At 38.4% G+C, this 14927-nt stretch overlaps 3 protein-coding genes across 10 annotated transcripts; 1 reads left to right on the top strand and 2 right to left on the bottom strand.

The window, feature by feature from the left end:
- Positions 1 to 5384: 5384 nt before the first annotated feature.
- On the bottom strand, positions 5385 to 6749 carry LOC122397818 (BLOC-1-related complex subunit 6). 2 transcript variants are annotated; one of them, XM_043397247.1, is made up of 4 exons: positions 6510 to 6749; positions 5871 to 6398; positions 5624 to 5784; positions 5385 to 5549 (listed from the first exon to the last, which is right to left on the bottom strand). In XM_043397247.1, exons 2-4 carry the CDS (start codon positions 6387 to 6389, stop codon positions 5498 to 5500), a joined length of 732 nt encoding a protein of 243 aa, XP_043253182.1. In that variant the 5' UTR covers positions 6390 to 6398; positions 6510 to 6749; the 3' UTR covers positions 5385 to 5497. The 2 variants fall into 2 exon arrangements, with proteins under 2 accessions (XP_043253182.1, XP_043253181.1); XM_043397246.1 differs by having other exon boundaries at positions 6515 to 6749.
- A 526-nt stretch (positions 6750 to 7275) lies between these two features.
- On the top strand, positions 7276 to 9826 carry LOC122397765 (GPI transamidase component PIG-T). Its single transcript, XM_043397156.1, has 8 exons — positions 7276 to 7652; positions 7753 to 7930; positions 8024 to 8255; positions 8325 to 8492; positions 8559 to 8856; positions 8974 to 9126; positions 9240 to 9486; positions 9568 to 9826. Exons 1-8 carry the CDS (start codon positions 7475 to 7477, stop codon positions 9824 to 9826), a joined length of 1713 nt encoding a protein of 570 aa, XP_043253091.1. The 5' UTR covers positions 7276 to 7474.
- Positions 9827 to 10119: 293 nt separating this feature from the next.
- LOC122397679 lies at positions 10120 to 13983 on the bottom strand. 7 transcript variants are annotated; one of them, XM_043396999.1, is made up of 8 exons: positions 13250 to 13983; positions 12472 to 12768; positions 12249 to 12389; positions 11958 to 12155; positions 11690 to 11872; positions 11120 to 11627; positions 10737 to 11005; positions 10120 to 10499 (listed from the first exon to the last, which is right to left on the bottom strand). In XM_043396999.1, the coding sequence occupies exons 2-8, from the start codon at positions 12676 to 12678 to the stop codon at positions 10344 to 10346; spliced, it is 1662 nt and encodes a 553-aa protein (XP_043252934.1). In that variant the 5' UTR covers positions 12679 to 12768; positions 13250 to 13983; the 3' UTR covers positions 10120 to 10343. The 7 variants fall into 7 exon arrangements, with proteins under 7 accessions (XP_043252934.1, XP_043252930.1, XP_043252931.1 ...); XM_043396995.1 differs by having other exon boundaries at positions 10120 to 11005; positions 13250 to 13457; positions 13570 to 13983; XM_043396996.1 differs by having other exon boundaries at positions 10120 to 11005; positions 13250 to 13457; positions 13672 to 13983.
- Positions 13984 to 14927: the final 944 nt, after the last annotated feature.

Here is a 14927-nt window from a genome sequence, read left to right as displayed (position 1 = left end):
GGATGAGAGTAACAAACGGTGAGAGCGAGCGAGTTCATGCATATTAACTACTATGTAGCTGAATTACCGGGCGTTGTCGTGGATAAGTAAACTACAATTTGTATTCATACACTTGCACCAAAGTGGTATAGCTATCTGCGCCCGTGATCTTCGTTCGAAGCTTCATTTTTCGAAATATTTCGAATAATAAAGGTTGAGCTTGAAATTGAAACTAATTTATGATATTAATATATCACGGATCTTTTTGGAAAGTGTATCATCGGAGAAAAAAGTCACCCTTTTTTCAAAATTAAAAGTATCGTATTTAAAATTGCAACAGACGTTTAAAAGTTCCAGTTTCAGTTAACAAGCTCTTATCCATTTACGGTCGTTTTAGTCCAAGCTTAATTGCTAATTTGTTGTATTTTTAATAAGTTAAAGCACTCGCTCTGGATACTAGAAATTGTAAAATTTATTCATTTTTCCAAGCAACGCTACGCGCGATAGACGTAATCCGCCTGAATTTTTTTTTCGTTGTCCCAACGATCGGCTCGTCGAACGCGTCTTACGTTCCCGCGGTTACAAGAGTAAAGTGTACCCTCGCGGAGGGGCAATCAAACAGAAAATTCATAATCACGATCTTAACAAGGAAAGTTGCATAAAAAGCGACTGAAAAGTTGCCAAGTTCCCGCCGTCTCGTTTGTAATCCCAACTCTCCTCAACCCTTCCTCAACGCGCCGCTCTCGAAGCCCACTCATAATTACCAAAGTTAATTTGCGAATCGCAATTTAATTGGCCGGTTCTTGAAGGTTCCTTAAACTTCGTCTTTCGGAGTGCGCGATTCCCCGCGAAGGCTGTGCCCCCCTTCGACTCGTGGAACGGGGGTCTGAGGCGTAGAATCGAAAATTTCGATCGTATCGATGGCAACGAATACTCGTGTAACACGATACCGAATCGAAATGGGAGCAGGATGCCGTGGAAATCATCGAAAGCGAATTCGCCCCGTGGAAATACCATTCGCCGTTACAAAGAATTCGCCCGTACGACGTCGAGTAGATGCTTCTTTCAAGGAGGACGCTGATATAACGAGACCCATGGATTACTTTTTCCCTTTGAAGGAACGAAACGCGTTACCGGTGTACGCGTAACGCGGCGCTTACGCAAATATCGATGTCTCTACGCCCCGTAGTTCTTTTATCTCCGCTCTACGAGGAGGGGCAACAACGTTTGAAAGACGACACCCCAACTCATTACCAAAGAAGCACGAACGGATGTTCATAGATACGTATGCGAGACAGGGTTAAAGACAGGACAAAAGGAGAGAGACGACGACGGTTTCCTGAGATTTTACCGCAAACAGCTCCCGGTGAAACGAAAGAAAGAACATTCCGCGTGACGGTGACTCCTTTAATTAGGCGGTCTGTGATCAGCCGAGCATTTTTCCTTTTCCCCCTTTTTCCGTGCCTCCTCCCGCCCTTCGTTCCTCGCAGACTACCCTCTTACGCACGAATACGTCGCGACTCGGTCACGCCTCGTGCGGTCACCGCCCGGGAAAGATTCGATTTCTGTCTGCGTTTCGTTTCAATTTTCATATTTTCCGCGGGTTACTACGTCGCATTCTTTGGCGCGGCGAAACTCGCAGCGTCTGCACTCCCCGCGAGATCGCTCGCGTTGTCACCAGTGACGGACCCGAAACACCTCGAAAGGGAGGGCTGACAAAAAATCGGACGATAGATTCGTTCGGCCCTCGTAGCCCCTCCCTTGTATCCGTCACTGGTTGGGTTAAGAGTACTTTGGTTGCATAATAACCAGAACGTTATAGTAAATAATATCAAAGCTGATAGAACGGGAAAATTAGTAGCGGTTCAGAGAGCCAACGAGAGCTATATAAAAGTGAAAAAAAACAACTAGATTCGCGGACACGATCCGTCCAATTACATTACAACTCGCAAAGAGAGTCAGATGGTTAAATAAGCATTTGCATAGGACGCGAACGACCCAACAAACGGGTCGGTTCCATCTTTTATTTAGTCATCGTGTTTTGATACTTGACCCGGTTTCTCGCACAAACGTTTCCGGTGTACTTCTCCTACGATATAATCGAATCGTTCTCGGGTCTTTGCTGACGCTGTCGATGCCCAATCGAATATCTCGAAACACCGCGATACAGGCTCTGCTCTTCAAAAAGCTAACATTCGAAAACCTGGGTAAAATTCTTTTGAACGTTCGAACACACAACTGCTTTGACTTTTTAGTTCATCGTTTAAAAAATGATTGAAATCGACCCCCACGACCGAAAATAAGTTTTCCAGAACGATTTGAAATTTTTGAATTTAATTATTAATAACTTTTTAAGGAAGCCTCTATCGACAAATTGGTATTCTTGATTTTCGTCTTATTTTGCCCTCCGGGATCCCCCATTAAAATTTTAGAGTGGCCAAACACCCTGTATAACAACCAAGGGGTCGGTCGAGCGCTTGTGAGAACGCGACCCCCTCTGGTGGCGAACACGGGAGTCGACGCCACCATTTGTATGATCGTGGACCCCACGAAACGAACACCTGGTATCTCTTCGAGTTGTTTAACCATTATCTCTCGCTTGTATCTACGAGAAAAAACCAAGGGAGATAGTACCTACTATGTTTGTACATACCCATACAGTAGTTATCACGAAAAATGGAAAACATACATACATACATACGCTACATACACCCTCGGAAGTTTTTATCAGGTTGTTCCACGAGCAATGTCTTTTTCGTGTGCGATTGCAGACCAGTGGGGGGTTCGAACCCTGGGCAGGGTGTCTCGCAGCAACGAGAGAAAATGTTTGATAAAAAAATACATTGCAACGTAGTCTGCAATAACATACGAAATCAACTGTATCCGAACGACAGAAACTTATGCGTACCCCTAATACATCGATCATCAAAATTAACTGTTCGAATATATATTTCTCGTATCATTGTATACCAACCACTTATTTCAGACGCAAAAATGTTTCTTTTTGTTTCGAGAAACCGCCTCGCCAAAAAAGTTTGGAAACCACTGCCGCAAACTATAGCGCATTCAGAAACAGAGCATTCGCGATTCTGTATTTTTTTTAAATGTTCCAACAATTTATTTAGCAGTCAGAATGAATGAGAATACGAACAATAGCTTATGGTATCGGTACGCATACGTACTCGTACGAAACGTGAAAACTTTTATACGAATAATAGATGACGAATGGAAACACCATAAAGCGATTTATTCGATACGTTCGTTCGATCAAACAGCTATTCGGCTTAAAATGAATTAACGGTGTTCGCGCGGCTACATTTTCCTTTCTTCGTCCTTTGAAAAGAACCGAATGCATTTTGCGAAGTTTATTTAGATTTTTATTTGATATATATTTCTTTGCATACAGCACCGGACAATCCTTGTCAATACCATCCAAATTAACACTCGTCGCGTGCTTCTATACGGCGAGATTAATTACGTCTATCGCGTCGAGGCGCGAGAAAATTAGCGAAGAAAGAACTAAATTAAGGTTAGGTTGCGAAACAGCAATTCGCCTGTAAACCTTCGTCCTTTCACCTTGGCTTTACTCTACTCGTGCACTTGAATTTCTACTTCTCTTTTTCTCCCTCGTTACGGTGAATAAAGTCGTTAGATAAATAAATAAAACGTAATAAATAAAGGGAGGAGGAAAGAGGGACGGTCCGATAGGTCCGTATAGGTTAACCGCGACGATCCAGTGGACAACGCAGTCTGCGACTGCATCGTATTCGTAATTCAAACGTGTCCTGTTTCGACGGTACGGGGAAGGGGGCAGGTGGGGGGCGTGCGCGAACGGGTCTCGCGAGGTAGAAGCGAATCGGTCTCCATCGACGGGAATTCAAAACGTGCAAAAGAGCGAACGCGTTGGCGGTGCCGCGGCACGAAGGGTTAACGCTGGCACATTTGCACGCGCGCGCCCACCTTCCGCGTCCTCAATGGGCGTCGGGGACAGGAGAATAAATTAACGAGGTGTTTGTTCGCTATCGCCACCCCTTTTTCCCGGTGCCGGATTAAAATCATCCTGTCTTTAATAATTACGCCGACCGAATGCGCTAAATGAGGCGCGCGTCGCGACGCCTGTCGCTTTTTGATAACGTTATTTACAGCTCTGGTTTACAATGGGCCACCGAACCGCGCAAATACGCGCAAATTACTCCCTGACATTGTGCCCGTTTCAGTGCTGATGAAAACATAATGCGCGTGTTTTCCACGGAACTTTGTGTCCCCGGTGAAAGCGAAGAGCCGCTCATTGTGGATTCGGCTTATGAAAGATGCGTATAGGCGTCTACGTACAAATAAAGAGAGCAGAATGAAGCGACTCCCTGGACTTTGCTCCTTCATGTCTGGCTCGACTTATTTGTTCAACCGCTGCCGGAAACGTATTAACGCGAAATCTTGTTTTCACTCGCGTCGCGGGGTTTGTCCGGCGCGCACGCCGCTTTGTTCCCCGCCTTTACCTCGAGGCGATCATATTTTCTTTTAATACTTGAATACGCGACTTTTTACACGGCCCGTACAACCAAAACGTTTTTATATATCCGTACTTAAATAAACTAATTTTATATACATTAACCAAGACTTATTTTACACGTTCGTTCTTCGTACGCGAATTATATTTCTGTACACTAACGAAAGCATTTAACCCTTCACTGGCCAACCAATTGGTAGCGACACTAGCGGCCCAACCTGGGACATGTATGACCCATGCTACTATGAGGGGGCAGCACAAATCAATCTACACGATTTTTTAACCCCTTCCGAATCCCTTCGTAATATTTATGGTCATTTGTTTACGACTAAATGCGAGACCTTCATGTTATGTATCGATATCTATCAATCAATATCGAAACACGAATATACATATCTATTATCTACACACCGTGATATATTAACTAGTTCGTACCGAACAACGATTACGTTTATATCAATAGCATCAAGTTTATCAAAAGTACAAACAAAATGCAATTAAATAATACCTCTTCGTTGTTCCATTTGTACATCGACTCAACGTTTCAATTCATGATTTGGATCCTGTTCCAGAGTTTAAGGTTAAGGTGTATTATCACAAAACAACGTTACACAGATTGGCATTGAACACTGTCATACTGTAATATTCGATAATGTCTGGGATGCAAAAAAAACAAAGGGAACATAACTTCGACTCAACTGTTTTTGAAGTACACGAACGTTCGCAGCGCTGCAGACGTTTAATACGCGTACTATTTTAGTTCGATACGCTTCCTGCGAATGTATCGTACCAGATCGATACATCGAAAATTACAGAGATTAGATAGAAACCGCTTTTTTTAATACTACTGACTTTTAATTGTTCAAAGTTACATTCCAACGACAGTCACAACTCCTTACCAATCGTTTACACATTGCATAATCTTAAACATCGTTCGTAAACAAAAGAAAACAAAATTTTTTATCGCACGAATGCGCGATAGAGAAAAGTTCCAGCTTTCCTAAATATAATTTACAAATTCATAGCGTTCTCGAACAGGTCTAGCATCCTCTTCATTTCTTTACTAAAAGATGAAAAGCAAACTATTACTGCGGGTGGTCAAAGTGCCAAGACCTATAAGAAAATTGCAATGCTCACATTTGTTCGGCCAGCTTATAGATAGGTCCCATAGATTTAGATAATTCTTCGCATTTAGCCATTAATTGATACATAGATTTGATATTATGATCCACCGCGTCACACGTTTTACATACCGCGTCTCTATATGTTTCCAAACATCCAACGGTCAGCGCGGACGCCTAAAAATATTTTACCGTAAAATCTTTCAAATGTAAACTATTTGACTAAACGATTGAACTGACGTAAGAACTAGAAATGAATTTACACTGTGCAAAATAGCAGCTAAATTTTCAGTCAATGCATCGACCGAGGTGGCCACCTTTCTAGCTTCCATTTCCAACTCGTTTAATACGTTATGATCAAGCGGAGGCAGTTGAGGAGTTAAAGCCTGTCTGTACAAACAAGGAGTGGAACTACGAGAACCGGGGAAAGATGGAGTTTCCCCTTTTTTTGTGACAGGACTGGAGAGTTTAATTTTGTTCTCTAAATCCTCTGCTACGAATAGCACCATGTCGCCATCTTGCATCACAGTTCCTTCTAGCTGCAAATACCCCATTGCTTTGTGATAACTCGGTGGATCTAAATCTTCATCCTCTACCAGACTGTTTCTTCTGTTCTTTAAATTCAGTTGATCGGGCCTGCCACCGACCGCACTCATCTTTTCCAGGCTATCTTCCAGAAACTTCGTCCCGTCGAGATCCGGGGACTCGATAAGTGATCTCAACTCCGAAATCGGCGGTGACGACAGCGAATCGAACGATATTTCGGAGTAAGACGCTGTCATCTCGTGCAGCTGAAATTGAGGAAATAGTTAATGCTCGCGGAATGGCCGGCTGCGATTAAATGCAAAATAAACATTTCAAATGTAAACAAAGCTGCCTAAAAACAACCTATTAACTCTAACCTTACTCTATCTTCGTCGTAGTCGATGGCAGCATTTTTTTCGCTGCGTGTTGTTCCCGGCTTCGGATATGTTTCGCTCTCTTCCGATTCCATATTTGATATGCGATTTATAATCCCTTTTCTTTTCCTTTTCTGAATATTTAATCACAGGCTCATCACTTCACTTTTACGAATTAGTTTGCAGGTTGACAACCTGCTGTCACAGCTATCGATTCACTGTCCAAAGCTGTCATATTAGGCGTTATCCATTGACAATCGGATACATCGATTTTCCGCATAAAATCTTTTTTCTTCCATCTGGACAGTGTGGCGACCTCTGTGATGAAATACAGAACAACGCCAGGGCACCTGAAATTAAACTCGGTTATTGTTTGAAACAACTTGTTGTCGATCAATGATTAATTTATGATGAGTACAACAGAGTACAAATATTAGACCTTAAAAAAATGATCGATGTTAATTTTACAGGAACTTCTTTTTGCGAGTAATGAGAATGTACTTGTTTATAGAGTAAGCATTGTACATTAATAGATTTTAATCTTCTCAAAACAAACAGTAAAATTGGAAAAGGGATATTTAAGTACGAGTTATGGTGTCATACCCTATGACCCAGCCCTATACCCTATAGCTGAATTGAACTGCGTAAACGACGCTTGAAAACCTTTAAAGCACGTGAACCGAACACACCCTATATGTATTGCCATCCAACAGAAAATCTGTTATAAATTCTCTAGATTTCATTTCGGTTTACCCTGCTTTATCTTGTGTTTACATTCCTTTCGTCAATGTTTGCCGATAAGCGCGATGAATTAATACAATAATCGTTTAATTGTTTCTAAATTCTTCAGTTTGATTGCTAACGTTCTTTCCGATGTCAAACACGAAATGGTAAACATTTGTTTAACGGGTGAAACGATATTAAAATCGCACCGAATTGGTTAAAGATATTCGTGCTTTATTTGAAATATGATGTATTCAAAAACTCCGCTGTTACTTTTCATATTTATCGCTATTATAAAATTTGTGTCTCCGTACAATGATTTTTTTGACGAAGAATTGATGTTAAAGCCATTGCCAAGCAGTCATGTTTACGCATACTTTCAATTTACTACGGTATGGGAGACATCGAAGGAAGCGAAGATGTGTAAGTTAAAAGACGTAAGAACGTATTTTATTCATAAAAAAAAAATATTTTCTTTTTACCGTATGGTGTAGCATTTTATGAATACATCTTGATATTTCAGTACAACATTCCCATTTATTCCCAAGAGGACTCGGTGAAATTATAAGTCGTCATGGTGTAAACGAATTACATCTTACTTTAACCAAAGGACTGTGGACTTATGAAAAATGGGGATACCCTTATCACGATGCTGGTCCTGGTGCAGAAATAACCACATGGTTTAACAAAGATGTTACAAAGTAAGATGTTATTTAAACGAATGCATCGTATCCGCCAAAGATATTATTTATTGCGAACTAGTCCAGGAATAAAAGGATCTTCTGTTTTTACAGCGTCGACGATGAATGGAAAAGTCTGACTAATGCGTTAGCCGGATTATTTTGTGCTTCTTTGAATTTTGTTAATCCTTCGAACAGTATGTCTCCAGAATTTACATTCCATCCCACGGGTGTTGCACAAAATAACACCAATTCTAGTCATTTACGTTATTCATCGTTACCAAGAGAAATAGTTTGTACAGAAAATTTAACACCGTTCAAAAAATTACTTCCATGTAACTCTAAGGTACTGTATAAGGTATACCGTTATTTCTGCTCCGTGTACAAACTATTAACATTACAATATTTTTAACAGAAGGGTTTAGCAACATTATTAAATTCCGCATATATTCATAACACTAATTATCATTCTATTGGAATACATTTTCGAGTAATATGTTCAAACGCAATATGTACAAACACATCGTTGGAATTAAAACAGACTGTTTCATTGATATATGACACCATGGTAGATTCATTACAGGTAAATTGTTGGCAATGTTTTACAATGCCCGAAGCATTCTTAACGTTTATACAATATATTACCTAGGATTGGTCAGTTCGAAAATTCTTTGGAATGGGAATTAAGGGAGCATGCCCCCTTGCTACCCTAAGCAATATATACGTTGACGTATCTAATAACAATACGAATGAAGTTTATTCGTTACTGCCACCTCCGAGTGCTAAAATTACGAGTCTTCGCGGAGGGCAACTGAACGAAATAGCCATTTATGACATCAGGTCTCATTCTGCAAAAGGAATGTTTAATATTGGAGTTGTACATAGTACTGGCTTTAAAGCTAGCATAAATTATCCTTCAATTTTGTTTGCAAACAGATACATTATCGGTGTGTATATAATCGTGAATTATAAGAAACATATCGATAAAAGCGTTATTACGATTAAGAATTCGCCCGTTAACAGTTAACTCTAAATAGAAATACTAATAAAATATTCTTATTTAGGATATGGGCAAGAAAGAGGTAGCTTAGTAACGAAACTTTATAATAATTACTGGAAGCCGTTTGACATTGTTTTATTAGAAAATATTCCATGGTATTTACCAGTATATCTACATTCCGTCGCAATAACTTGCGGGGACAAGCAGATTGTACCATGTAAGTGAGTAATTGTTTCCTGATATAAAGATTATTATGGACAATCTGTTATTTCTTCCGCTTTGTGCAAGTAAATGTTAGTTACTTTTATGCATTGCAATCATGTATTATAGTAGCACAGCGTTATCTACCTGGCAAAGAAAGGAAAAGTCCATACTATTTGGAAATGGTTTTGCGTTTACCGCCGCGTTCGATAACCAAGTTCTCCATAGAAATGGACTATTCATTTCTTAAATGGCAAGAATATCCACCAGATGCTAATCATGGATTTTACATGGGCTCAGCCATAATTACTGCGTTACTTCCGGTTGCAAGGAATTACACTGCCCTGCCACTTGATGGAAGTACCATAACGTCAAGGTTGAAGTTTGATATTTTAATTAACATGGTATGCATACAAATATTCATTATATTTTGTTAACAATGTGATTGAATTTTCAGTTTTAACGCTTCGAGCGACGGATATTTGGTACAGCTAAGAACAGAATCTTTACTCATCAGTCTTCCCACACCCGATTTCAGTATGCCATACAACGTAATTTGTTTAGCGTGTACAGCAGTCGCCCTAGCGTTTGGCCCCCTTCATAATATTTCAACGAAAAGGCTAGTTTTAAAACGAATTGAAAAGGATTCAAAAAAGAAATTCTTTTCTTTCTTGATGGAAAAGATTGTTAAATCAAAGAAACCAAAACAAGAATAAAAATATATAATTTATTAGATTCGTTCCAATTTATGCATATATATTCCTAAGCGAAGGGGAAACATCATCTCGGTATCGTTAGAAAAAAAAATCCCGAATATGAATAATTTTTTTATAACCCGAAAAATGGTGTTCCCCCTCAAATGAAATCAGCATATAACGTTGATACAATGAGATGCGGGAACTACCTCTCGATTGTACAATTACGAACGGTTCTCCATTTAATTTTATTATTCTTTTCTCTTTCATGTTTTGTATCTATAATATTACATAAAGTATAAAAAATTGTTCGCTATTTTTTTTTATTTTATGACAAATACAATTTGAGTGATTTGTTATTTTACAAACGTTAGTAACGAATTTTTTCGTGAAAAACTTTACAATGCACTGCAAATGATAAAAGTACGTATATTTATAATCTTTTAATATTTAATAATCGTGTAAAATAGAAACAATAAATATCGTAACAAATGTAACGCGTGTACGATGAATATTACGCACCAAGTTTATCGAGACTTTATGGTGCTGGTCTAATGATCGGGGATAGATTTGTATGCGTACTCAACATTGTACTACGGTACTCGCTTGTACAATTCTCACTACCGTTGCTCAAAATATTATCCGCTATCCATTCCGTCGTTTGTTGCATTCGAAACGTCGTCGTGGAAAGCTTCTGTAACAAAGATTTCGTTACGTCTTCGTCGATACAACTCAGTGGATCCCTATTCTCATCTGAAGGTGCAGGAGTAACTGGGCCCTCATCTTCATCCGAGGAACAAAGATCGATCACTGTAACCCTGTTCATCGATTTAGGGCACAAAGTTGTTTCTTTTATCGGTATCGCGACAGTGGTATCGTTTTCGTCACACGACTTTGTAACTTCGAAAACAATTGGGTTTCGAACACTTGCCTCATTACTAATAGTCTCTTCGCTTTTCTCCATTACGTTCGAATCGCTTTCGTCACTCGGAGCTTTACGTTTAGAAGGAACGTTCGGTTTTATTCTCTTTTGATCTTCCGTCATCGATTCCTTATCATCAACTGTGACTCTTCGAACAAGACGTCGGCATTTCGGAGGATGTTGCTTGAGATCGTTAATTTGCCCTTGAGTCAGGTGCGTTAATAGCACGTAAACAGGACGGCATGCAACATATAATAATTGCGACTGTATGCTCAACACTAAAAGAAAGAAACAACTTTTGTAAGGGTGCTACCAATTTACACGTTTCTGTCTCACCATTTGTCTTCGGAACGTTACCACGATAGCAAAACGTTTAAGGATAGAGTACTCACTCGGTTTTCTCTTAACAGAGTTTACAAATTTGTATTGGTGCACATAGTCGTCCACTAGTTTTTCTCGACTCGGTTTATACGTAACGATCCATCTATCGTGACCGAATTCAGTCTCCAACCATTTGGGTTTACATGAACTTTGCAAAACGGGAGCCATAAGATGTCTCTCTATCCTCTCTAGCCTTTCTAACTGAGTTTCTTCGGTCATCACCTTTGACTTTTTAGCTAATAATACACCAGCAGGTGAAGAAAACGGAATAGTTGGACATCTTGTAAAATTAATAGAACCACGAACACGGCGGGATGTACGTTCCTCGTTGATATTATTATTAATTGTAAAGGCCTTAGGTGGCTCGGCCAATTTTAATTCTGCTTTCGATGAACACAATCGAAAATAGTCTAAGAATTGATATTGGCTTAATTCAGGCTCTGGAACTAACACATCCGGAGTTATAGATCGTGAATTGCCTCCGCTGTGTGGCTGTTCGCGACACGTACGTTCGTGTTCCTATATAAATTTTATAATATTATTAGCTTCGTTAAATCTTTTCGCTGTAATGTATTTAGTACCTTCATCTTCTCTAGGCCTACAAATTCAGCATCGCAATTGTCGCATAAGTAAATGTCTTCCACCGGTGGTTCAACCATTGCAATGGGATGCTGTTGTAGTTTCAACTTACTCGAATTACAAAAAGCGACTCCACTGCATGAAAGTAACTTTTTTCGTGGACTCTCGTTTCTTTTGTCATAATTCTACAAACGAAGTAAAATAAAATTCATTTTAGATTTATAACGAAAATTACATAAAACAAAGCACAAGTTAATTATAACGGCTAACCATATTTTCATTACGAAACGTTACTAATAGTTTTCCAGTAGTTTTGTGATACAGACTGGTTGTAGAGTCCCAATTATTAACATATTCTAAGTCTTCGTGCGGGTATCGTGCAAGGTAAGAGCAAAAACGTAACAAATACTCGCTTCTGTGGTACGTGTAGCATCTAAATACCAATTTCTTCAAATTCGCCATCCAGTTCTAAAATACAACAAACGCGTTAGACTTTGATCGTGTTACTGTCGACGATGGAGCATTTGCATAACTGTATTACAATGTAAACTATCAACGTACTTCGGTGACTCTGTTAGGTCTTGTTAGGGGATTTGAAAATTTTACTTCTTTTGGCCACCACCGTGGTTCAGTGATAACATCGCCGGTGTCGTGTCCTAGAGAACACTGAACCATGAAAGATACAAAGCGTTCCAGCTGTACCTGAAGTTAAACAATATTATGATATTTACATTATATTTAATCTTTCTTTTCTTTAAAGGATTATAAGAAATGTTATCCATACTAATGTAATTTTTTCTAACGATGTTGGATATCCATTGGCAAATAGAAGAGGAAGATTGGACACCACAGAACCTTCTTCCACCGAATCTTCATGTTTTAATGCTATGTTATCTGTCGTAGCCATCACAGTCCGATGTGTATCGCTGAGTACCTGATCCTGAGGTAAATCTACCCCGTATTCTTGTTCTTGCAATGTTGAGAATCTCATATTTTTAAGGTCACCAACATTATTTGCATTTCATATTAGATTTGAATTATATGGTTTCTTGCGATATTATTCGTTCGTTCTGTGTTTACTCTACATAAAAAACAATTGTAAGATATTAATAGTTGGTAGTAAAGGAACAACACATTTCTTGCATAATATCCTCTATACACAAAATGACGAAAGAAGAAAATCAAGAATGAAAGAAACCTTGTATTGAATTATACTTCTATTTATTTGGCAAGCACAGTATCACAAATTAACATTCATTTTCACTGTTATTTGATAATACACAAGGTATAATGGATAGAACTATAAGTATTTTTATATTGTATCATTTTATGTGTATGCGATTACGCGGTAGAACGTAATAGAAAATCCAGGCATGAAATAACTTAACATAACAAAAAAATAAAATATGAAAAATAAAAAACCGTTATATGGATTAACCGATCGTTTACGTTGCGTTGAACCAATACACAGGGTGAACTTTTGTATGTAAAATATGTATTTGTGTACGAAAGAACACGATCAATTTTACGAGAATACAAAAACGCGGTAAACAATGATATACCTGTTCAGTAGCTTTCGAGACGATCGAACGACCTTTCTTGCTCTCTATTTTCAGATTGACGCTTCACTCGTTCGAAAACTTTCTTTTTCATTAATTTATACAAAACATGGATCATAACTCCCATCAAAGCCAATTTGTCGAGATATTTTAGTATCGAAACATAATTGCACTAAATGACTCGTATTGCTTTCGTGATACTTGTTAAGAACTGAAAAGGATTTAATGTACAGAAATGTTGGTACGTGCAACCTACGTGCATATTGTAAAAGTCAATTCATCACAAATCAGATAGATACGATGTAAATGTCAGAACAACAAACTTTTTATTTAAAATCTAGCCCGTGTTTTCGTTAGGTTGAAGTTTAAAAGTGGAAAGATACGCGTAATACAAATTGAACGTATGTATGTGTACGTGTACTGACAGTTCTTTCCCTTGAACAGAATGTCTAGCAACGATCGAGCACGGTTATATTTCAAGATGGCGGGACGAATCGGTTTAACTGCCGCTGGCTTGCAACCGTTTGCAACTATTGAGTACCTGCGACGCACAACATCCACCATTATAATTTTTGGCCACCATTCTGTTAGTTTAAGGCATCGTGTGTCGATCTCAGCGCTTTGGCGCGCAACATTTTTCCTAATTTACACAACAAAAAAAAGCACTCTTGCAGCAACTATTAAGTACGAAAGGTTTCAAAGCGATAGAAATTCCCCGTTCTTTGACCGTTCTTCTTTACCAGTTCCGGCCAATTCCAAGTACTCGCTGTCGCGACTGCGCATTGTTGGTGGCAAATATTTTCTTCTATCTTTACCACCAAGTTCCTTTTTCATCGAACAAGTTAAAAACAATTGGAATAAATAAATTTAAAAATCAATTACCTTATGTAGTCATCGAAAAACGAATCTAACAATGAACAACGTTTATTCAAAAGCTCGATATTGTGATCAATGATTTAGAGTAGATTAAACCACTAACAGCATCGTTATAATAACCAATATTCAACATTTACTCGCGTGAAAACGACAAATTTACGAATTTTCAAATAAAAAATATTTAACGAAGGCAATTTACTTTTTGTTCGATACAAAATTTTCGTCCAAATAATAAATAAATTATACGTTTGAAGTATCATTTACATGTTTCTCTAAAATTTCGAGTGTGATTTTATTAATAATCTATATATTAAAATATGATTGAAATAACATAAATTAGATAAACACAAATAAAGGGCCTCAAATTAGATAGACATAAATACATATAGGGCCTGAAGGTAAAAGGGCGCGAAATTGTTCTTAGCTCTGATTGGCTAACTCATAAAATATATTAAACTCTCGATTAACGTAAATCAATCGAACCTCGCGATAAATAAAATACAAAATTTATTAAGATTAAGTTCAAATGTATTTTAAATTCATTTGTTAAATGGTTTCGAGTTAAAAATAATTTAATTTAATGCACGGATATTAGCGCTAAAATAAGTAAGATTGAAGCCCTCTGGTGAGTTTTCTTTTAACTAACAAGAAACGTATACTTTTCGCGCCAATATTAATAGCGAATGATGGCAACTGTATTAACAACGTAAAATAATACCAGTCATAAAAGAAGACTCACTTTCTTCTGATTTGTAACCTTCCCTCCTAAATCAGTGCTTTCCAACGGATACTGCAACAATATAAC

This window comes from Colletes gigas, unplaced genomic scaffold, assembly GCF_013123115.1.
Source record: "Colletes gigas isolate AHSC1104 unplaced genomic scaffold, ASM1312311v1 Colletes_gigas_Sc00010, whole genome shotgun sequence".
Lineage (NCBI taxonomy): Eukaryota > Metazoa > Arthropoda > Insecta > Hymenoptera > Colletidae > Colletes > Colletes gigas.
Note: the sequence above shows the minus strand (reverse complement) of the source record. Positions and strands in the feature narration are given on the sequence as shown.